A 22,584-nucleotide genomic window follows, 5' to 3' on the forward strand; every position below is an offset into this window, starting at 1 on the left:
ACCCTGTAGCTCTGGAAGTAGAGCTGCACTTCAACCCAGCTCCGCACAGCGCCCTGGGGAAGCTCCCCTCGGAGATCAGAAGCTTTCCTGAAGTGGCAGTGAATTTGTGTCACAGTTGCTGACACATACTCAATCCTGTGGTCAAGCAAGAGGGAGCTAGCAGTGTTTTGTGCCAGAATTAGCAGTGTTTTGGAAGACTTGCAGCACTCAGTGGCACTTACCTGGAACTGTCGGATCTGGAAGGCAGCTCTCTCGGTGACATCAATATCCGCTGCTTCTGTGTCACCATCACTGATATCTGGCAGAGAGGGGCAGAAAAAAAACCCCACCAAGCTAAATGCCAAGAGCAGAGTACAGGATTTCTTCCTGAAGGGGGGAAAGGTTGTAACTGCTCAAAGCTAGAGAAGGGATACAGACTGCAAAGCCACAGTGAGCACAAAACTATGCTAGAGACAAACTTCGAACAGACAAATGCTGTGTCAGACCTCAGCTATTCTCTGCTGGCAGACTTCAGAGCTCTGCAGAAGCAGAGAAAGATACCTCTAGAACTTGCCTCTGGTGTGCAAATCATGGAATGGCTTAGGTTAGAAGGGAAGGAGCTCAGAGATCATCTGCTCCAACCTCCCCACCATGGGCAGGGACACCTCTCAGCTAGACTCAGCTGCTCAAGGCCTCATCCAGCCTGGCCTTCAACACCCCCAGGCAGGAAGCAGCCACAACCTCCCTGGGCAGCCTGTTCCAGAGTCTCACCACCCTCCTGCTGAAGAACTTCTTCCTCAGCTCCAGTCTAACTCTGCTCTGCCTCAGCTTCAAACCATTCCCCCTTGTCCTGTCTCTAGACACCCTCATGAAAAGTCTCTCTGCAGCCTTCCTGCAGGACCCCTTTAGGTACTGGCAGGCAGCTCTAAGGTGCTAAGCCCACCTTGCTGCTGAGAGACAAGGACCAGACCCCTACCTATGGATAAAAGGTCCTTAAGTGCTCATAGGTGGTAAGAAAAAAGGCTAGAGACCAAAGCAAAGGTGCACCATGTGCTTACCCAGGGCCTGCAGGAACTGGGGGATCCTGGCAGTGTAGAGCTGCTGCACAGTGTTGAAGATCCTCAGCAAACCCTCCAGGCACAGCAGGGAAATGCTTTTGCCCTTCTTCTTCCCTGGTTCCTCAACAACAGTGGGAATTGAAGTGTACCTCCAGAGCAGAACCCTGTGGGATGGGAGAGGAGTTACCACCAACCACCTGATGCAGTAAACTGGCTGCACAGTGCAAGAACTGGAAAAGGGCTGATCACAGATTTTCCTGCTAGGATCCTCTTTCTCATATCCATTCTGATATCCTCCTTTGCTATGGGAAAGTGGAGGGAGAAGAGATCCAGTTTTAAGAAGGTTTTATTTACAAAGTCAGCAAACCAGCTTCTGCCTTCTTCCTGCACAGCTAAAGCATTTAATTCTTTCCAGGTGCCAAGGGACCCTCCAATCCCATTTGGAGTCCATCTTTAACCACTCCTCTCTTCCACCCAGCTTCCCTTCTCTCTCTCAGCCTACCCAAACACTGACTGCTGGTGTCAAACCTGTCAGTGCCAAAAGGAACTCTTCTCTGGGCAGTCTGGATCTGTGAAATCTCAGACACCACTCTAGGGCTCCACATAAATAAAATCAGAAAGGTAAAGGCAGGCAAAACAAAGTGGGAAGCTTTGAAGAAAACACAAATTGTTTGGCCCAAAGGATAATTTTCTATTTGCAGGCAAACAACTTTTTCCTGCTCCCCTTAGGCCACTCTTTCCCTCTTTTGTTCCCTCTCCTTCCTTCTCATTAGTTGGGTTGCCCACACAGATGATCTTATTCTATTTCAGTGTCCAGACACACAAAACATGTAGCTCACATGCAGTCCTAATGGCTGCCACAAAACCAGCCTCTATTATTTGGGGTGAGCCACAACCCAGGCATTATTCATGGCAGAGGTAATTTGCATTTTGTGCTCTCTGCTGACTGGGATCTGAAAAGACCCCATGCAGATGTGACCTAGATCCCAAAAGACATTTCCATGGTTAACATTCCTGGATTTCCAAAGGATTAGATGCCTGAATGTCTTCAAGCATCTTGAAAAAGCCCTAAAGAATTGCTTGGCAAAGCTTGTGCCCCTCTTACATCTGTTTTATACTGTAGCTAAAAATGAATTTTCACTTCATTGCATCGCAGAGGCCTCAAGAATCCTGCCTGTAACCATGCTACCTCCTCTGTGGACAGTGAGAGATGAGCCAGTTCTGGTGTCCCCAGCACAAGAAGGACACAGAGCTGTTGGAGGGAGTCCAGAGGAGGCCACAAAGATGATCAAGAGCTGGAGCACCTCTGCTGTGAGGATAGACTGAGGGAGCAGCAGTTGTTCAGCCTGGAGAAGACTCCAGGGGGACCTCAGAGCTGCCTTCCAAAAGCTGAAGGGATCCTCCAGGAAGGCTGCAGAGAGACTTTTCATGAGGGTGTCTAGAGACAGGCCAAGGGGGAATGGTTTGAAGCTGAGGGAGAGAAGGGTGAGACTGGATCTGAGGAAGAAGTGGTGAGACTCTGTGTGTCAGCCTGTTCCAGAGTGTGATGGTTTGAACAGGCTGCCCACGAAGGTTGTGGCTCCCCTCCTTCCTGCCTGGGAGTGTTGAAGGCCAGGCTGGATGAGGCCTTGTGCAGCTGAGTGTAGTTGAGAGGTGTCCCTGCCCATGGTGGGGAGATTGGAGGAGATGATCTCTGAGCTCCTTCTCAACCTAAGCAATTCTAGGATTCTATGAACCAAAAGTCAGAAAGAGATTGAAAATGAGGGTTTGATGGTGTTTGGTTCTTCCAGGCCAAGGGCTGTCATTGGAGCTCTGTCACTCACTCTCCACTTGAGAGAGACAGAGACCTGCTGGAGAGAATCCAAGGGAGAGCCACAAGGATGATTAGGGGAGCTGAGCATCTCCCCTGTGAAGAGAGACTGAGAGCCCTGGGGCTGTTTAGTCTGGAGCAGAGAAGACTGAGAGGGGATCTGATCAATGTCTATCAATAGCTGAGGGGTGGGTGTCAGGAGGAGGGGGCCAGGCTCTTTTGGGTGGTTCACAGTGATAAGCCAAGGAACAATGGGTTCAAACTTGAACAGAGAAGATTTCTTTACTTCTTTCCAGGGAGGGTGACAGAGCCCTGGAACAGGCTGCCCAGGGGGGTTGTGGAGTCTCCTTCTCTGGAGCCTTTCCAACCCCACCTGGATGCATTCCTGTGCAGACTACCCGAAGTGATGCTGCTCTGGCAGGGGGGTTGGAGCTGATGATCTCTGGAGGTCCCTTCCAACCTCTGATACACTGTGAGACTGTGATTTCTCAGGAGCACAAAGCCATGATCTCCACCTAGTCGTAACAACTGTCTGAAACAGCCATGGACTGCAGTCCTCTTCCAGACCCCAACCCGAGAACCAAAAGTCCCCCAAAGGCTCTGCAGGGCTGACGTCTCCCTGTGCTGCAGTGACTCACCGGGTGATTTTGCAGAGGTTCTGGAACATCTTCTCAGGGTTTTGTCCATCTGGCCCATCAGTCTGTCCTGTTTCCTCCAGCTGCTGCACCTTCTGCAGAGCTACGCTGACAGCATAGCGCAGGAACTCTGTGCTGGAGCGCAGAACCGCCAGGCTCTCCTCGTGGCTCTGGGCATTGTCCCTGAAGAATCAAGAGCACTGTCAGAGAACTGAGGGTGCACTGAACAAGCACAGGGATGGCCTACAAGATTCAAAATCATTAGGTGAATTCAGGGTGGAGAGGAGCCTTTGTTTTGGTAGCTTGCAGTGAACACTTGGAGGACAGAATTCCACCAGCCTGTCCCAAGACACTACCAGACGTGGGTTGAATTGATGTCTGGCTCTGCTCCACAGAGCTCTGGAACTCAAACAGTGGAGTTTGTTGGCTAAGGAATGGCCCAGGACTGGAAGAGCAGAGACTCTCTGAGGTCTTGTAGGTCATAAGCAAGGTCCATGAGTGCTCCCTGCAGAACACAGTTCAGGAGCCCTGAACCCTGCAAGAGTGGTCAGGCATTGGAGCAGGCTGCTCAGGGAGGTGGTGCAGTCACCATCCCTGGAGGTGTTCAAGAAGTGTGTGGACATGGCCCTTTGAGCCATGCTTTAATGGGCATGTTGGTGTTGGGTTGAAGGTTGGACTTGATGACCTTAGAGGTCTCTTCCAGCCCAAACTATTCTATGAGTCTATAATACCAGGAGCTGCACACATCTGGATCCTGCCCTGACCACCATGGTCTGCAGACTGTGCTGTTACCACCCGTGCTTTGTACAGGAAGGAGAATGCTTGTACTGTGTGTGTGGTGAACAAGGCAGCCAGCATGCAGACACCACAGAAGCAGCTTGTGAATGGTCCTCAAGCTGCTCCAGATGTGACAGCTTCTCACCTGAACAGAGCTGTGAGCAGAGTAGATACAAAAGCCATGGACAGGAAGCTCCGTGCAGTTTTGTTGCCCAAGCCAGATTTGTTCTTTCCAGCTTTCTCCTTCAGGATTTCAGAGAGTTTGTTGTAACATGCAAAGAGGCCTAGGACATCCTCAAACTTGTTCTTACTGCAATAAAGTAGCAGAAGGCATTAATGGAGAAAATCCAGCCTTGAGAGTTTCCCATTTGAGGCTTCAGTTGCCAAATCCCACAGCCACACTTCCCAAATGAGAAACCCATGACACACAACATCTCCCCACCTCCCTAACACCTCCATCTGTTCCTCCTTGGGCTGCTCTTCTACAAAATGTCACATCCCATCTCTTACAACACACAACACTCCAAAGCAAGACACTCCCTGTGCCACAAGGCACTGGCATTCAGAAAGCATCACCCCCATTCCGTGCTGGCACTCCTGTGCTTGCACTGAGGCTGCCCTGCAAGGCACAGCTGCTGCTGGAGGCTGGGATTTGATGTTTTACCTGAAGTTCCCTATGTTGAAATTGTACTCAATCAGGACCTCACAAATTCCCATCACTTGAAGGGCATAGATATTATTCTTTACACCAACACCAGAAGACAGAGAAAAATCTGCTGATTTATCCTAAGAGGTAAAGGAAAGAAGTGAAACAAAAAACAGTATCTCCTCCAAGCCTGACAAGAACTCAGTGTCTTCTTCCAAAACTGAGAATCTGATTTACCAGCTCAAAGTCTTCCAGCTCGCTCTTGATCATTCTTCTTGTGACAGATTGTAGCATCTCTTCAAAGTTTTGCTCAAATCCCACCTCCTCCTCCTCCTCTTCCTCCTCCTCCTCTTCAGCTCCTTGGCACAGACATGCAGTGCTCTTATACCAGGCCAGGCAGTGTTGGATACAGCAGAGCAGATGGGCCTGAAGGCAGCAGCCCCACAGTCACGTTCAGCCTTCTAGCTGGAGGTCACTGGCACTCCTCTAGTTGGCTGCAAAGAGCCATAGCTCCCTTTGGAGGTTCACATGAGGCTCAGTGTCTCATTTCCAGAAGGAGGGGACCTGTAATGCTGAACACAGCTGCCCACTGCTAGCTTCAGACAAGGCTGTCTGCCCGAGCTTGCCAACAGGGGATGCAGACACTTAACTCCCACTGCTCCCATACCCAGCTACCTCAGCTGCTGAAAGAGATGGAAAAGGAACTCCCCAAAGGGCTCAAACTCCAGAGAAGTGCCTGCTCCCTTCCTGGGTGTGCTACTGCAGCACAGAGTGGAAACAGAGTGATTCATTTGAATGCTTCCTTCGAATCCAGTCACTGAGGTCTCACCTCCAGCACTTTCAAAGGAGCAAAACCTCTGCTACACACACACTGCTCCACTGTTTGATGTGGAGTTAAGGTGAAGGAGAGGCAAACCCCCTCCCCAACCCATGGTGATCTCAATAGAGGATAACAGAACTACACTATTCTTAGAGCATTTCTCACACAGGTTCCCCTAAACCACTGTGCTAGTGGAGCTCTGATAGAAAGCCTGAGACAGGGGTGAGGTGCCCAGCTCTACTGTTACTAAAAGAGCTGCTCCAGGCTAGAAAAGGCTGAAGAAACACAAAGTATGCAGCTCATGTAGCAGCACAACTAAAACATAGTGCAGCAGATGAGCTTGTAGCTGTGGCCAGCCAGCACAGCTCTTACCAGTGGTTCTTGCAGAAAGATTTGATCTCCTTGAGCCATGATACATCCCTCAAGCTTCAGTGGAGGCAGCAGGTCTGGCTGGGGCAAGTAATATTGCTTTATCTGTCACAAAAAGCAAGAGAAATACCCAGTTAGTTGGTGACTGAGCCTCTTAGGGTGCTTGAAAACAGAAGAGGATCATCTTCCATGGAGTGAAAGCTGGCACTGCAAAAACGAGCCTGAACACATCTGTGAGCCACATCATCTGCTCTACTAGTGCCTAAAACCCCCTCCTGAGCTGCTTAGGTACCTCTCAGCCAGGACACATCACTGCCCTAAAGCAAGTTTATCTGACCACATGCTGTTGTGTTGCCTCAACATGCAACCCCCCCTTGCACTTTGCCTGCAGTGCTGCCCATCCCTTGAACAGTCAGGACAAGTAACAGCTTCTGCTGCCTGTCATCACCCAGAGGCTTAGCTCTGCTGTGGTGTCTCCTGGCCCAGGGGAGCAGACAGTGACACCAAAACAAACCATGAGAGACCATGCTTGTACCACTTGCTGGCTGTTTGGCACACCAAAGGAGAGATATGCTCCAAGTCCTGATACAAGATCAGAGTGGAATGGGCAAAGTTATACAGGTAAGAATGAGACAAAACATTAAACCTTTAGACCAAGCTCCCATGAAGTGCCCTCTGCTACCCAAAAGCTGTCCTGGCTCTGTTCATGTTCCTGTCTGAGACCCTGTGCTGTCATGGGAAAGCTGGAATTAGTCAGCATGAACTCTCTGGATGATTAAAGGGAAGAAAATGATTTGTCTAAAAGAAAGCACAGCCTGTCCATGGATGGAGGGAATGTGATTGTCTTGTTGCCATGAGCAACACTCCTGGGGGATGAGTTAATCCTCCCAGATCCTCCAAGGACTTGAGTATTCTCCTGATGGGAGCACAGTAACAACAATTACTGTGTCAGCACACATCCTTGGGGAGGTATGGGAGGGCAACTGCTGTGCACTGCTGAGGAGCAGGGAGTGCAGAGAGCACTGGGCTCACCCTTCTCACAGCACCTCCCGACCGGAGCCTTGGGAACGGCTCCGAGATCCTTTCTCTTCCAGCCTGTGACAGGATAGGAACCAGTCTCTAGGTGTTTACCTAGGCTGCTCTCTCAGCACAGCAGGGCTTTGAACACCTCCTCAGAGAAGTGCCACAGCACTTTCAAACACGTTTCCAGTGTCAGGGAGAAATGTTTACCCCCGAGATTTAACCTGAGCTGCTTGCTGGAGTGGTTGCAGTGCAGCCTTGCCAGGCTCTGCAGCCACAGCACATGGCAGCACCTTACCTGGGACAAGAGAGTCTCCATGATGGAGCTGGCCAGCTGGGAGTTCCTGCGAAGGACATCATAGAACCCCTGAAGACAGGAAGGGAGGACAAGTTGGCTCTCACAAGAAAGAAGAGAAGCCACAGGCACACTGAAATTGGCGTCAGAAGGCGGCAGTGACCCTTGGGCACCGCGAGGAACCAGGAGGAAGTGGCAGTGTGCTCAGTGTAAAACCCCGTAGCTGGCAAGGCCAAGGCACCACAGAAAGAAGGGATGAATCAGAAGGAGGATGAATTTCCTCACAGGGGCCCTCTCACAGGCTGTATCTCCCCAGCAGCAGTGGCATCAAGCCCAGAGTGACTTTTGCTGCTATTTAACACCAGCACCAGATCCAACTTCAAACTGTGAAATCCTGCTTCAAAGGCAAAACAAAGGCAGTGGGGAAACTACAGGAGGTAAAAAAAACCCAAGAAGATCCTTCAGCCTGTGAAAACTCAGTGGAGGGATAAAGCAAACACAAGGTCTTAGAGCAACAGTGATGAACACAGCAAAAACTTGCAGCTCACCAAAGGTCAGTCCAACCAAGGCAAGGAAACAAAACACCTCTGACCTAAAGAGGACTTTTTTCTCAGGGTAGTACCTCGGAGTTGTCTCAGGAGCTAAGATACCCAGACAAAAAAGGCTCTTTGTATCAGGCCATCAGACATAAGAAACCTCAGGAAGAGACAAATCTTCCTAGAAACTTGCAAAAGGAGGACAAAAACCAAAAGACAGATCCCTGATGCAGTCTCTAAGGAAGCTTCCCCATATTCTCCAGTCAGGGCTTCCTTTGGAGCTCATCACTGACTACAAGCAACTCTACCCAATACCCACTAAGACACTGGGCATCCCATTTCTTAGGCCCCACCACAGGAAGAGAACCTTCTCTGTTTTTGTTGTTCTTAGGCAGTGTGAGCTTAGAGGGAGACACATCAGTGTGCCTTTGGGCTTAGAATGGTCCCAAATAAAATGAAGAAGGATTGGGGGGAAAAAAAAGAAAATAAATAGTCCCTAGCACCTGTGTCCCATGAAGAAGATACCTGAGGTGATGATGGGCTGTTGGCCACAGCACTGTGGTGTTTAAAAAGGAGATGGCAGGAGCCATGCTCACCTCATACAACATCAGCCGAACGTCTGCCTGCTGGCTGAGACAGCACCTCAGGCTGCCCAGGATTTCAAGGCAGAAGGCCTCATTAGCTGCAGAGTTATAGCAGGTATGAACATCTGCCTGGACCTGAGAGGGAAGTGTTAGTCATGTTAAACTGCTTACAGTTCTCAAAGAGCACAACACAGGAGCAAGGTGATAAAGGGCCTGGCCCCTAAAGGATCACAGAAATAGTCCCCAGAGCACTGCTAGGCTCTTTAGCACCACCGTGGAGCTCCTCAGCATACTAGTGCTGGAAGAGAGAATGACTCTGAGAAGTAACCTCCAGGTTCTCTTTGCACACTGCATTTCCCAAAAGCTTTGCTTTCAGGACTAATCCCTGCTGAAGTTACATTGCTGCTTTGGAGAAACACTCCTGAGGTGTTTCAAAGGGTGCACAACAGACACAAGACTGTCTCGTGTGCTTGAGAGGGTCCAGCACAGAGCTACCAAGCTGCTGAAGGCAGAGGAACATCTCCCTGTGAGGACAGGCTGAGGGATTTGGAGCTCTTGAGCTTGGAGCAGAGAAGCCTGAGTGGGACCCTCATTCCTGGTGATCAAGATGTGCAGGGCAGTGTTGGGAGGATGGAGCCAGGCTCTGCTCAGGGATGTCCAACGACAGGACAAGGGGCAGTGGGGGCAAGCTGGAGCTGAGGAGGTGCCACAGGAACAGAAGGGAAAACTTTGTGAGGGTGACAGGGTCCTGGAGCAGGCTGCCCGAAGAGGTTGTGGAGTCCTCTTCTGCCTGGATGTGTTCCTGTGTGACCTGCCCTGGGTGATCCTGCTCTGGCAGGGGGGTTGGACTGGATGAGCTTTGCAGGTCCCTTCCAGCTCCCAACATTCTGTGATTCTGTGACATAACCACACCAGGGAGTGAAGAACAGCACTTACCTGAGTGGCACCAATGGCCTGGCTGCACTGGGAAGAGGACAAGCTGCCCAGAACCTTAAAATTTCTTAAGAGAAGCAAAAATCCAGCAACGGCTGCTTTACGAGCATCCAGCTGCCTGTGGGGCAAGGGCAGAAAAGAGGAGCTTAAGGAAAAATGGAAGCAAGGGAACACAAAAAAAGAGCTGAGCAATGAAGAAGGGCCCACAAATACAGAGTGACTGGGCCCCATGGAACTGTACCCCCAAGAGGACAGCACAGCCCCAAGCAGTTAAGAGCCTGGGAACTCCCTTGCTCTACAACCTCACAACGTTCAGTTTCCTTTCTGTCCTGGGTCACCCTGATGGAGAGCACCAAGCCAAGACTCAAGCATCAAATGTCCCCTGACAACTGGAATGGGAAGACTCTCAGAGAGCTGAGAGATGGAAAATTCCTCACAAACTGCTGGTGTGGGGCTTTGCTCACTGAAATCCCTTCCCAAGACCAAGCCCCTTGGCTTGATCATCCTAAGCAGGACTTCTGTGTTCATAAGCAGGCAGCCACTGCCCAACCACATCCAGTCTATGAGCACAGCATTGTGAAGGCAGCAAGATGGTGTGCTGAAAGCATCACTGAGGCAAGAAGTCTGCTTCCCTACCACCATGAAAGGGGTCAGAGGGAAGGTGGTAGCTCAGCTCTCTGCTCCATGGTTCCTTCCAGACTCTCTAGCACCTGGATGTACTCAGTTGTGTAGGCACCTGTTGGAACTGGGTTTAATTTTGCCTTCTTATTTGGAGTTCCCAACAGCTTGTGAATTTCCAAAGCCCATTCAGCTGGGGTTTGGTTCAGTAGAGCTGTTGCTGTACTACAGTCCTAGGCTAAAGGGGTAGCAGATGTCACCATCTGGTTCTGGGGAAGAACACAGTAGGAGGACACTTAGCCAACACAAACCAAAAATACCTCTGCTCCAAACCCATACATGAGTTGTAGACATCTTTTCAAAGAATCCCTTTCCCTGCTTACCTGGAAAAAATAGCTTTTTGGAGGACAAGTATCAGGGAGTCCCTCACTGACATGCTGACTTTCAGTAGAGGCTGGAAAGGAAGATACAATTTGGAGAGAAAAACACAAAGGCATGCCAAGCCCTCAGGGCATATGAGCTCATCTTCCTCAGGCCCATCTGGCCCTGCATTTCTAATACTGTCATCACTCCAGTAGGGAAACCAAAATAAAAACCATGTAAAATTAAACCCAGAGAGCTGGAGCAGCAAGGCACCTCCTCAGGTTAGTGAGGACACAGTGCAAGGGCTGGGGAAAAGAACTGCTCCCTCCAGACTGGGCTGAGCAGGTAAAAATTGAATAGCAGGGAAGGACCTGATGTATCTGAGGGCTGGGGGTCAAGAGGGAGGGGACAGGCTCTGCTCACTTGCACCCTGGGATAGGACAAGGGGCAATGGATAGAAACTCCAGCACAGGAGGTTCCACCTCAGCATGAGGAGGAACTTCTTCACTGTGAGGGTCATAGAGCACTGGGACAGGCTGCCCAGAGAGGTTGTGGAGTCTCCTTCTCTGGAGCCTTTCAAGACCCATCTGGGTGCATTTCCATGCTGGATTCTCTGGTCCTGCTCTGGCAGGGGGGTTGGACTGGATGATCTTTGGAGGTCCCTACCAACCCCTAACATCCTATCTCAGCCCAGGCAAAGAGAAATATTGACATGGAGCTTGGGAGGGGTTAAAAAAAAATCAGGATGACAGCTACAGCTGTTCAGCTAAACACTGCCTGCTTGGTTTTCTACAGCGTGCAGCATCTGAGCATCTTCCAGCTGAAAGGTCAGCACAGAGCAGCTCAGGACCACGCCAGACTGCACCATATGCTTTCTGCTAGAGGGCAGAGCTCCATGCTACACTGAACAACCACAGCAGAGTATGAAGGGCTGTTTCAGGAGGAGGGTTATTGGATCATGCACAGAACTGTGGCCTAGAGCTGTCACTGCCAAGGATACTGGGGGAGAAATGCAGCACTTTACCTGCACTGCCCGGAGGAGGCCTTGCACCGTGTCGATGGGCAGAAAGGACAAATTGTCAAAGGTCTCTGTGACTTTGGAGGAGGAAGACTGAAGCACAAGAGGGGCAGACACAACAATACTGGACAGCAAGTCTGGGAAAAGAAAAAAAAAAAAAAAAAGGACAAAAGGAGCAGCTGCTACCCAGAGGCCAGAAAAACCTGAGCAGAAGATGCCTCCAGAGCTGACCCTTAGAGAATAACGAAGCCTTTCCACTCCAGGGAGAGGTCAGGATAGGAGGAGTATCACAAACCTGAGCTCTGCTGCAGGCACCAAGTGTGCAAGGCTCACAGCCTGGCTGCAGGGCCTCACCCCACCAGAGGGCACTGAGGTATAAGAGAAGAGGCTGCAGCAGCACAGGCAGCTCAGCAGCCCCAGTGACTCCCAAGCACCTGCTCACGGGGGAGCAGGAAGGCAGGGACAGGAATGTGTCACAAGTTACTGATACCAGCTTCCTGTGGGGCAGCTGCTCCATGGCAGCTGTTGCAGACCTGTTTTTCACCTGCACTGAACACAGGGTGATCTGATGCAGCTGACACCTCAGTAGGAGGGGAAGGGACAACTCATCTTCTTGGTCATGTCTGCAGGAACTTCACAGAGTCAGCTGTGTCCTGGGCTGCATCAAAAGCAGCGTGGCCAGTGGGCCAAGGGAGGGGATTCTGCCCCTCTGCTCTGATGAGACCCCACCTGCAGTACTGTGGTCCAGCTCTGGAGTCCTCAACACAAGAAGGATAGGGAGATGTTGGAGCAAGGGCCCAGAGGAGGTCACAAAAATGGTGAGAGGGCTAAAGCACCTCTGCTGTGAAGAAGGCTGAGAGGGTTGGGGTTGTTTAGCTTGGAGAACAGAGTAGGCTCCAGGGAGTCCTTAGAGCTGCCTTTCAGCACTGAAAGGGAGCTGATAAGAAAGACAGAAACAAACTTTTCAGCAGGGTCTGTTGCCCACAGGACAAGAGGTGATGGTTTTAAACTAACAGAGGGGAGACTTAGACTAGATAGAAGAATTTTTTTACAATGAGGTTGGTGAGAAACTGGCACAGGTTGCCCAGGGAGGTGGTGGATGTCCCATCCCTGGAGTGCTTCAAGGTCAGGTTGGATGGGGCTCTGAGCAACCTGATCTAGTTGGAGATGTCCCTGCTGACTGCAGAGGAGGTAGGACTGGATGACTTTTAAAGGTCCCTTCCAACCCAGACCATTCTATGATTCTCTAAGCTGTTCTGAGAAGCAACATTCTGAGTGCCCCCAGAGCAGGACACATTTCTCTCTCTTGCCTGTTACCTATGAAATGGCTGACAGGAGATGCTGCTTTTGTGAGGACTCTGTTCAGGACCTGCTCAAGAATATCACTCCTGATGGGCTCATGAACCTGAAATGAGAAAGAACAATAAATTAAAAAAAAAAAATCAAACCCCACGTCAGCTAAAGACATTACTGCACCTCACAGCACAGGCACTGTGCAGCACAAAGCAAATCCAGACCTGCCTGGGAAGCTGGGACTGGCTGCCAGCAGTCCCCTTGCAGCTGAATTCACAGCTTGGTTCAGATTTCATCCCAGGCCACTCAGAGCCAGCACATCAGAGAGGCTCACACACTACATTTGGAACACAATGGGTCAAATGGTCTGTGGGATGCAAATTTACCACTCCAGTGAAGATGCTGCTTTCAGTCCCACCTCTGACAGCTTCTCTTTGTACCTCTGAATGTCTCTACCTTCTCAGCAGTTTCTTTTATACTGCAGAAGGGGTTATGCAGAGATTGTGGTAGACGGAAGAATTTAGGACCAGGTCTTTATGAGGATGGCCTCTTCCAGCTGGACAGGGGCAAAGAGGAGCCTCAATCTGGTATTGTTGGTACAACACTCATGCTGGATACAGCAGGCAAGGTTTTGGCACCATTTTCCAAGAGAACAAGAACAGAGTTCCTTCCTCTCCCCCCTCAGAAACCCTCTCCAAAACATGCACTACCTTAAATGTTTCCAGCAGGATACTTGCTCCCAGTCTGCAAGCCTGCTGGGCTGGCATTTTTGAAAGGCCATAAGTGGTATCAGCAGCTTTTCCTCCAAAAGGCTTTTTTGGTTCATATGATTCCATTAGGCTGAAGCCAAGATCCACCAGGCCCTGAGTAACATGGTCCCAGCCAAATGCACTGAGGAAAACAGGAAACAGACCAGGAAAGAAACAGCTTAGACACAGAAAAGGTTGATGTTAGAGCAGCTTCCACAGTCATTCCAGGGTCCAAAGCAGCAGCAAGAGATGCTTTGATCACTCCAGGGAAGATGACAGCCCCACAGAATGGCTCAGGTTGGAAGGGAGCTCAGAGATCATCTGCTCCAACCTTCCTGCCATGGGCAGGGACACCTCTCAGCCAGACTCAGCTGCTCAAGGCCTCATGCAGCCTGGCCTTCAACACTCCCAGGAAGGAGACAGCCACAACCTCCCTGGCAGCCTATTCCAGAGTCTCACCACCCTCCTACTGAAGAACTTCTTCCTCAGATCCAGTCTCACCCTGCTCTCCCTCAGCTTCAAACCATTCCCCCTTGGCCTGTCTCTAGACACCCTCATGAGAAGTCCCTCTGCAGCCTGCCTGTAGGATCCCTTCAGCTAATGGAAGGCAGCTCCAAGGTCCCCCTGGAGTATTCTCTAGGCTGTTTTCAGGCTGAGGAACAGGTGCTCAGCACAACCCATCTTGCAGTCCTAGCTCTCCAACCTTCACACTTCCTTTCCAGTCCAAAAGTTTCCTTGCTCTGTGCACTCCAGTCCAACCTGAATGTGACAGGAGGACCCAGTCAGGGTGCACAAATACCCTGCTGATCCTCAGGCCTTCAGGCCAGCCAGGAAGATAGAAGAGGAACTAAAGGACAGCTGGTGACAGACCACAGAGCTATCCCACAGGATGCTCAAAAGATTATCCATGAGAAGAGTGAACCTATCACTGATCCCTTGACCAGTACACAAGCTCCAGCCAGCAACATGACTCCTCTCATCCACTGCTTTACCAGTAAGCAGCAGCAGCAAAGAGCCTGATCCACTGAGTTCTTTGTTCCATCAGCTGCAAAGGTTTGAGGTACAGGGAGCAGATTTATCCAGCTGCACTTCATTGCCTTCTTGGTTTTTGTTTTGCTTTGTTTTAGTTCACCAATATAAAACTGGGATTAAAGCTGTGGATTTGGACACTGTTCCCTGCTGGCATCTGGTCAGCAGCACCCCAGAGCACTCTGGTGAGGCTGAAACTCTGCCTCCTCCCAAAGCCCAGTGGGTGCTCTGCAGCATGTGGCAAGACCTCACCTATTTTGCACCACTTCCAGAATTACAGAGCTGACATCATACTGGTGAGGAAACAAATCCTGCAGAAACTTGGAGGCCTGAAGGAACTGCAGGTCCTTGCAGCTTCTTGTGATTGATGTTTTCAAGAAATCAAATATCTGGAAGGTAAAATCACTGAGTGTGAGGAAATGAGCTTTGAACTGGGACCTGTATAGGCTTGGGTGTGTTCCAGCAAGAGCAGCAGTTTCAGAGCACCCTGCCAAAAAACTGCACTCACTTCTGTCTCAGGACAAATACACCAACCTCATTAAGTGCCTCAAGGAGGGGAACTTGCTGCCAGATGCTCTTCAGGTGGCCACCAGAGAGCCAAAACATTAGAAAAATAAGCCCTTGCTTTTTTTATCCTCCAATACAAACCCACAGCAATCACAGCTCTGGAAAATGCTGATACTGCTCTGGGGTCTGTAAACTGCAGCACACCAATGATCCAACTGCCTCTCCAGGAGCATCCTGAAGCCATTCAGAGCCTAATTCTGATGGGACTACGGCCTGACCATGCTTCCTTTCCTCTACAAGGAGTGCTGTGGAAGTTCTCTGTAAGCTTATCAGCCACATACCTGCTCCTGCAGTCTGTGTTTTACTGCAACTGACAGCAGCAGAGCCACGCTGAAGGGACACAGGGCTCTACCAGGGTCCTTCTGCTGCTCACTCTAGAAGATGACAGACAACTGTCAGAAAGTTTCTTAAGGTCTGCTGCAGCATCCTGCAACTTTAGGGAAGCTTTCAGGCACGTGTTAAGCACTGGTTAAAGACACCATGACTGCCACCATCGAAATCCTTCGATCTCTGCGACAGGTAACCACCCAAACAAGCTCTGCTTCAACATCCTCAGCAGCACTGCCTGCTCCAGCCCTGTCCTACCTTCAGATGCCTGATCAGCTCCTCACCCAGGTCCTGATCCAGGTTGATGACAGACACGATGTGGAGGATGACAGTGCCCTCCACGTGGCGCAGCTGCTCTAGGGGCATTGTGGCCACCTCGAGGTCCACTGATCTGTAAGTTCAGCAGAAAAACCAGAGAATGGCTCAGGTTGGAAGGGAGCTCAGAGATCATCTGCTCCAACCTCCCCACCAGGGGCAGGGACACCTCTCAACTAAACTCAGCTGCTCGAGACCTCACCCAGCCTGGCCTGGAACACCCCCAGGGAGGAAGGAAGCAGCCACAGCCTCCCTGGGCAGCCTGTTCCAGAGTCTCACCACCCTCCTGCTGAAGAACTTCTTCCTCAGCTCCAGTCTAACCCTGCTCTGCCTCAGCTTCAAACCATTCCCCCTTGTCCTGTCTCTAGACACCTTCAGGAAAAGCTCCTCTGCAGCCTTCCTGTAGGATCCCTTCAGCTATTGGAAGGCAGCTCTGAGGTCCCCCTGGAGTCTTCTCCAGGCTGAACACCCCCAGCCACCTCAGCCTGTCCTCATACCAAAGGTGCTCCAGCTCTTGGATAATCTTTGTGTCCTCTGGACTCACTCCAGCAGCTCTGTGTCCTTCCTATGCTGGGGACACCAGAACTGGAGGCAGGATTGGAGGTGGGGTCTCAGCAGAGCAGAGTCAAGGGGCAGAATCCCCTCTCTTGCCCTGCTGGCCACACTCCTCTGGCTGCAGCTCAGCACACAGCTGCCTGCTGGGCTGCATGAGGACACTGCTGGCTCCTGAGGAGCTTCTCAGCAACCAACATCCCCAAGCCTCTTTCTTCAGCTCTGCTCTCAACGTACTCTGCACCCAGCCTGGATTTGTGCCTGGGATTGGCCTGACTCAGATGCAGGTCCACCAAGCCATTCAGTGCCATAAATGCTCTGTCAGGTATCAAGGAGTTTGTACCTGTACAAGGCTTAACCACTCAGATTGAAGAAGCCCAGAGTGCCCACAAACACCCAGGTATTTAAAGGGAAGGGGATGACAGAAAGAACTTACTGTGGAACCTTCTGTTCTTCCTTTTGTCTCCTATCCAACTGATTGAAAAAACTGATGATTCCTTCTAGGACAGTCTTCTTACTGCCCTGCAAGGCAGGACATGACATTGAGCCGCTGCAGGGTCTGCAGTATCCCAGGGAACACTCAATTCCCACACCATGTACCAATGTCATTGTGTCCTTCACTTCCCCTCAGAAACTGCAAGGTGGGGAAGGGATCCTGTGTGGCTCATTTCCAGTTAAAAAGACTGGTTTTGGTTGGTGTCTTTCTTTTGCCTGCACTTATTGAAGAGTTGGAAGAAGCTAAAGGTCTCAGATGTTCTTTTCTCTCAGAAGTTGTTATCAATTAGAAAGGACCTTTCATGCTACTATCAACTAGGAAGGCTTTTCAACTCCTAACCTTAAACCCAACACTGCATTTTGACCTCTAGAATGTGTTGCTTGGCTTTGACTGGATCGTTTTGTCACTGACTTGGTCACAAATTAAGCAATCGGAAGAGCCAAATAACCCTGTCAAAGAGCAGAGATGTCAGTGACAGCCTCTGCTGGCAGGAAGAGCACAAGGCATGAGACAAGTCAGAATACAGCCCACAAGAGAGTCATAGTGCATGGCCTGTTACAGTGTGGAGAGCACAGAGAGGGAGCAAAACCATGCTTAAAAACCCAAATCATCTTTGCTGCCTGCTAGGTTTGTGCTCATCCTTTTTGCCCCAAATGTTTCCTTCTTCCCCCACAAGGAAGCTCAAGATGAGCAGTCAGCTGACAAGGCTAGAGAGAGTTAGGGAAATAAACCCTGCAGATGTCCTGCTGTGTCCTGCACCCCACAGCACAGAATTCCCACCAAAATCCAGCCTGTAGCTCAGCCTTTCCATATTTCTGTCTCATGCTGTATGCTTAGGGGGAGGCCAGCTCCTGTGAGCTTTTACCTTTGCAGAAAGCAGCAGCAGCTGATAGACCAGAGGGGGAATCTCCTGTAGGTCTAACTTGGAGAACATCCTAAGGACCTTTTCCACCACAAACTGCAGCTCCTCTCCTGACAGTGGAACATCCCTGTTGAATCAGAGATGCAACCTGAGCATTCCACTGATCTCCTCCAGAATCCCACAGCAGATTCAACCCATAACCAGACCAAGGCTGCCTCAGAAGGGCAGCAAGAGCTCCCAAAGTCCTCACCCCACAGATCCCTCAATACCCTGTCCCCACCCCAGGACACTCTTCAACCTTAGGGGCTGAGATCTCCTCCACATTTTGTCTGTTCATTAACGTGTTGTTAATTTGGCAAGGCTCACTCACACATGGAATGAAACCCAGGATGGCATGCCCAGTCTTTGGGGGCATGCCTTCCCAGCTGGGTTTTGGATCCAAATGGATCTGACATTGGATGTTCATTGACCCAGCCATCCATAAGGCTGTGTCTTGGCATGGTCAGACCTCCTATTTTGTCATTGCCCCCAGCCTACATGTGAAATAGGACACAGACCTGAGCACAGCAGAAGAAAGTGTTGATGCTGAAGGGAAAAAAGAATTACCTGAACATGTTGGCAAGGTGTATCACATTCTGGGGATCCCACCTGGCAAAGCAAAAGCAGCCAGCAAATTTGAGAGCAAGCAGAGTTATGGCTTGTACACAATTATTCAGTGTCACCATGTCCCCATCCCATGCTGGTATTAAGATCTGAAGCCAGAGTTCCAGCAGAAATCACCACCACCCCCGCAACCACACAGACTTCTAACACTTCTGAACTGCCCCAGTTCTGGGAAAAAAGGAAAAAAAAAGCACTTCCTGAGACCAGTTCATGCAAGATCTGGGAACAGGGTGTTCCTTTGCCTTCCCAGCCAGGCAAGACACTGCCACTGAGGGCACAGATTCAAGGATGACAGAACAGGACACAGATGGTGACATCCAACTCATCAGAGCACAACATGAAGCACCCTGTTTTGCCATGGGCTGGCAGAGCTGGGACATACTTGCTGGAGCAGAGGGTATTTATCAGCTGCTTCTTAAACTCCTCCCCACTCAGTTCACCTGAAAAAAAAGAAAAAAATCTTTCAGAAGACAGTTGCAGAGGAGGGGAAGACAGGCTGGGAAGAAGGAACTGAGAGGAGTTACCTTTCCCATAAGCCAGGCTCTCCTTTGAATTGGCTAGTGCAGTGAGAACAGTGGAAAACAGCTCCAAGGATTTCCCATTGGACAGGCTGCCACTTTTAATAACATCAACAAAGAGGGTGGCAAGCTCAGCCAATGCCTGGCCTGGCAGCTGGCGAGCCTGGGAGAAGACACAACAGCAGGAAAGAGCCTGAGGCAGAGCACAGAATTCCACATGCACACCCAAACTGTCACCAAAACCCAGCAGGGGACAACACTTCTCACACTGAAACATCCCCCTAAGATGGGAATTCAGCCCTGGGATCTGTGGTTTGGACTATTCTTTATGCAACAGAGCAAAAACTGAGTTGATGTAACTACAGGTTTGGAGTTTTGAGTCTAAATATCCAAAGGTAAATCACATTTAGAACCACAGATTCACAGAATGATAGAATAATTCACACACACAGAGCAAATTCCAACACCAGCTTAGCCCAGGGTGGATCCATGGGAAGGACACAACTCGCTTTCCTCAGTGAGATGTCTCTATCTACACACAAAATGATACCCAGCAGAGCCCAGGAAAGCCAGCCCAAAGGAATCTCTACCTCCAGCATCAGCAGTCCCATGATTTCAGACACCTTGCTCAAATGCAGGTCCCCTGACTCCACCAGTGGGATGCAGTGCTTGTAAACCTGGAGCCTCCTGAGCAAGCCACTTCGCTGAGAGCAAGGGGAGCCTGGTAATGAGGAGATAAAGAAAAAAAATGGGGGAGGGAGAAAATTACACAAGAAACAACATGCTGCTGAACCACAGAAAACGAGCAGAAGGAAATATTTCTTCACAGAGAGGTTCTCAAACATTGGAACAGGCTGCCCAGGGCAGTGCTGGAGCCACTATCCCTGGGGGTGTTCCAGCAGCCTGAGGACCTGGTGCTTAGGGACATGATTTAGTGTTGACCCTGCAGTGCTGTGCCAAAGGTTGGACTGGATGAGCTTGGAGGTCTCATCCAGCAGGATGTTTTCTGTGATTCTGTGAACCGTCCTCTGACTGCAACTCCCTGTTTTATCTATCTGACAGAACAGATCAACAAACTGAGCAGAGAGGAAATGAGAGCTCTGGGATAAAATTGCTGAAGCACTCTGCCCTGTGTCACACCCCGTGGTTCATTCAGCCTGCTGCTGGAGGTCAGGAAGTGTCAAAATGTTGGGAAGAAGCTGCTGGCAATCAGGTCTCAGCTGGCCAGCTCAGACCCGAGGGATCCCCCAAAGTAAAGCCCACTTGCAGCAGTCGATTTTCCTACACCCCCAGGTCTCTTTAGCTGTCGTTTCCTCGGGACAACCCCGACTAGCTGTTGGTTTTAACGAAAGTGACACTTCCTTCTGCACCACCCGGCCAGCTCCTGGGCCATCGGCAGGGCTGGGGCCACGGTCCCCCTCCCCATCTGCCCCCAAAGCGCAGCTCAGAGCTCACCCACCTTTGAAGATGCCTCTGAGCAAAGCTGCCGTCTCCCTGCCCTTCAGAGCCTGCCTCGTCACCATATCGCCCAGCTGCAAGGACAAGGGGACGCGGTCAGCCGCACCCCACCCGCGGACAAGCCACCTTCGCCCCGACCGGGCCCGGCAGCGCAACTGCCCCCAGCCCCACTGCCCGCACACAGGGCCCAGCGCGCAGGGCACCGCCGCACCTCGCCCTCCCTCAGGCTCTGCAGGGCTTCCCGGAGCCGTTCCGGAGCCTCCTCGGCCGCCAGCGCCAGGATGCGCTGGGCCATGTTGCCACGAAGGTGCCCGGACCGCCCGGGCCCCAGCTCCGCCGCCCCGAAATTCCCGCCCGGAAGCGGCCGCGAGTCACCCGGGCAACAGCTCCCGCCCCGGGCGCGCACTTCCCGCGCCCGCCACCCGCCCCCGCCGGCCAGGGAGCCACTGGTTCGAGTCCCGCGAAGTGCAGGGCAGCGCGGGGTGCAGGGAACCGTGGGATGCAGGGCAGCGCGGGGTGCAGGGCAGCGTGGGGTGCAGGGCAGCGTGGGGTGCAGGCACACGGGCTGCAGGGCAGCGCGGGGTGCAGGGCAGCGCGGGGTGCAGGGCAGCGTGGGGTGCAGGCACACGGGCAGCAGGGGCTGAAGGACAGTGTGTGATGAACGCATGTGGGGTGTGAAGTGGGTGTGCGTGCAGGGCGGCGTGGGGTGCGCGCAGGCGGGGGTGTGGAGTGGTGCGGGATGCAGTTATGTGAGGGTGGAGCATGGGGTGCACTATGGCGTGGGATGCAGGGCAGCGTGGAGTACAGGCAGCGTGGGGCTGGCGGCCGGGAGGGAACTAGGGCACTGGGTACAAAGTGTCTATTCAGGGCCACCTCGCAGCAGCGGTGCCCAGCCCCGGCGAGTGCCACCCACGTGGGGTGCGGATCCCTTCGAGTAAAACCCCTTAATTCCAGGGGGCACGAGGAGTGGCCCTGGGCACACGAGGAGGTTTAGCCCACCTTTAAGTAGCAGGATTTAGCTGGGGGATCCGGTGCCAGCGCAGCATGGGAGCTTTTGCAAGCCCCGTGCTTGCAGGGAGTGGGAACTGACGCTGCAGAGTACGGAGGAGCAGGTTCACCCAAGGCCAGGGGCCACGTGGAGGGGGATAACTGGACCTAGCCAAGAGTTTCCCTAAAGGAACCCAGCCATAAACCCTTGGGGTGGCTCCCTTTAGGGCTGCTACTCCATCCAAAGGCCCTTTTTCTCAGGACGAAGCACCCACTTAGTGATGCCAAGGGTTGTGCATGATACTGCAAAACGATTTCATCTGCAGCGAGCATGACGGCCAGGATGCCAAAGTGACCAGGGCAGCGCAGGTCATCTCTGAGCAGAGCTATTGGGTCTGTTCAGGAACCCCAGCACTGTCATGATGTTCCCCTGTCACACACTGTCTTGCTCACTGGGCTGCAGAAAAACCTCCAAACAGCTCTAGGAGGGTGTTGAGCCTTCCACCAGGGCTGGAGTAGGAAATAAACAGGGAGGTCTCCAGTGGACAGCAGTGCGTGGTGTCCTTGCCAGGATGGCATTTCTTGGGGTCTTGGCACAGGTCTGGGTTTTCCTTCTCCGCTCCCTTCTGCCCTTCATGTGGAGTCTCGTGCCTTCCTCCTCCTCCCTCCCTTGCAGTGGGGGCTTGGTTCCATTTGCAGGGCAGCCCCGTGGAAATGAAATCCATAAATCCCAGTGGCATTACAAAACATGTCTTGTGTAAGCCCCTTCAGTCCTTCTCTGCTGCTGAGCCTGGCTCTGCCACCTCCCCAAAATCCCTATCACTGTAAGAACCCAGCTGAGCTCCTTTCCTGGGCTTGGGGAAGGAGACGTGCACAATCCTGAGCCCAAAAAGAGTTAAGGCTGCAAGGGCTCCCCAAGCCACTTCAGCATGCTGGGATGTTGATGTCCCAGCAAACCATGTTTTGCCATCGTGCTTCACCCACATGTGGACTCAGCATGGTTCTGGCCACATCCTGGGACTTCTCTCCATTGTTGGTCCACAGCATCACCCCTGGGGTGGACCTGGTTCCAGTTCCCAAAGCTCCAAGTTGGCAACTGTCACTTGTGGGCATAAGAAAAGAGATTTTAAAAATCTACCTATTGTTTATTTTAAAAGCTGAAAGAGACCCTGAGTGGATGCTGGCTTGGGTGGCCTCACTGGGGAGGAGCTGGAGAGCCCCAGGCAGGACCAGACCCAGGAGCATCCTCTGCTGTGGATGCAACCCCGCAGCTGGGTCCTGCCCACACGGCCAAGTCCACAGTGGGA

At 51.7% G+C, this 22,584-nt stretch overlaps 1 protein-coding gene across 1 annotated transcript in view; it reads right to left on the reverse strand.

Moving 5' to 3' along the window:
• Window positions 1-20,585, reverse strand: part of FANCI (FA complementation group I) — a 29,448-nt gene extending 8,863 nt beyond the window's left edge. The window contains exons 1-25 of the mRNA XM_054388212.1: window positions 20,502-20,585; window positions 20,292-20,364; window positions 19,423-19,553; window positions 18,839-18,995; window positions 18,697-18,754; window positions 18,258-18,299; window positions 17,655-17,778; window positions 16,730-16,815; window positions 15,685-15,817; window positions 15,381-15,473; window positions 14,785-14,921; window positions 13,465-13,645; window positions 12,779-12,866; window positions 11,468-11,598; window positions 10,464-10,534; window positions 9,466-9,580; window positions 8,542-8,664; window positions 7,413-7,481; window positions 6,098-6,199; window positions 5,143-5,331; window positions 4,924-5,045; window positions 4,405-4,569; window positions 3,486-3,665; window positions 1,038-1,201; window positions 222-298 (exon numbers count right to left, since the gene is read on the reverse strand). Coding sequence (XP_054244187.1) covers window positions 222-298; window positions 1,038-1,201; window positions 3,486-3,665; window positions 4,405-4,569; window positions 4,924-5,045; window positions 5,143-5,331; window positions 6,098-6,199; window positions 7,413-7,481; window positions 8,542-8,664; window positions 9,466-9,580; window positions 10,464-10,534; window positions 11,468-11,598; window positions 12,779-12,866; window positions 13,465-13,645; window positions 14,785-14,921; window positions 15,381-15,473; window positions 15,685-15,817; window positions 16,730-16,815; window positions 17,655-17,778; window positions 18,258-18,299; window positions 18,697-18,754; window positions 18,839-18,995; window positions 19,423-19,553; window positions 20,292-20,364; window positions 20,502-20,585 — 2,895 coding nt within the window. The remainder of the gene's footprint in view (window positions 1-221; window positions 299-1,037; window positions 1,202-3,485; window positions 3,666-4,404; window positions 4,570-4,923; window positions 5,046-5,142; window positions 5,332-6,097; window positions 6,200-7,412; window positions 7,482-8,541; window positions 8,665-9,465; window positions 9,581-10,463; window positions 10,535-11,467; window positions 11,599-12,778; window positions 12,867-13,464; window positions 13,646-14,784; window positions 14,922-15,380; window positions 15,474-15,684; window positions 15,818-16,729; window positions 16,816-17,654; window positions 17,779-18,257; window positions 18,300-18,696; window positions 18,755-18,838; window positions 18,996-19,422; window positions 19,554-20,291; window positions 20,365-20,501) is intronic.
• Between the last annotated feature and the right edge of the window lie 1,999 nt (window positions 20,586-22,584).

Source organism: Indicator indicator, chromosome 16, assembly GCF_027791375.1.
Source record: "Indicator indicator isolate 239-I01 chromosome 16, UM_Iind_1.1, whole genome shotgun sequence".
Taxonomy (NCBI): domain Eukaryota; kingdom Metazoa; phylum Chordata; class Aves; order Piciformes; family Indicatoridae; genus Indicator; species Indicator indicator.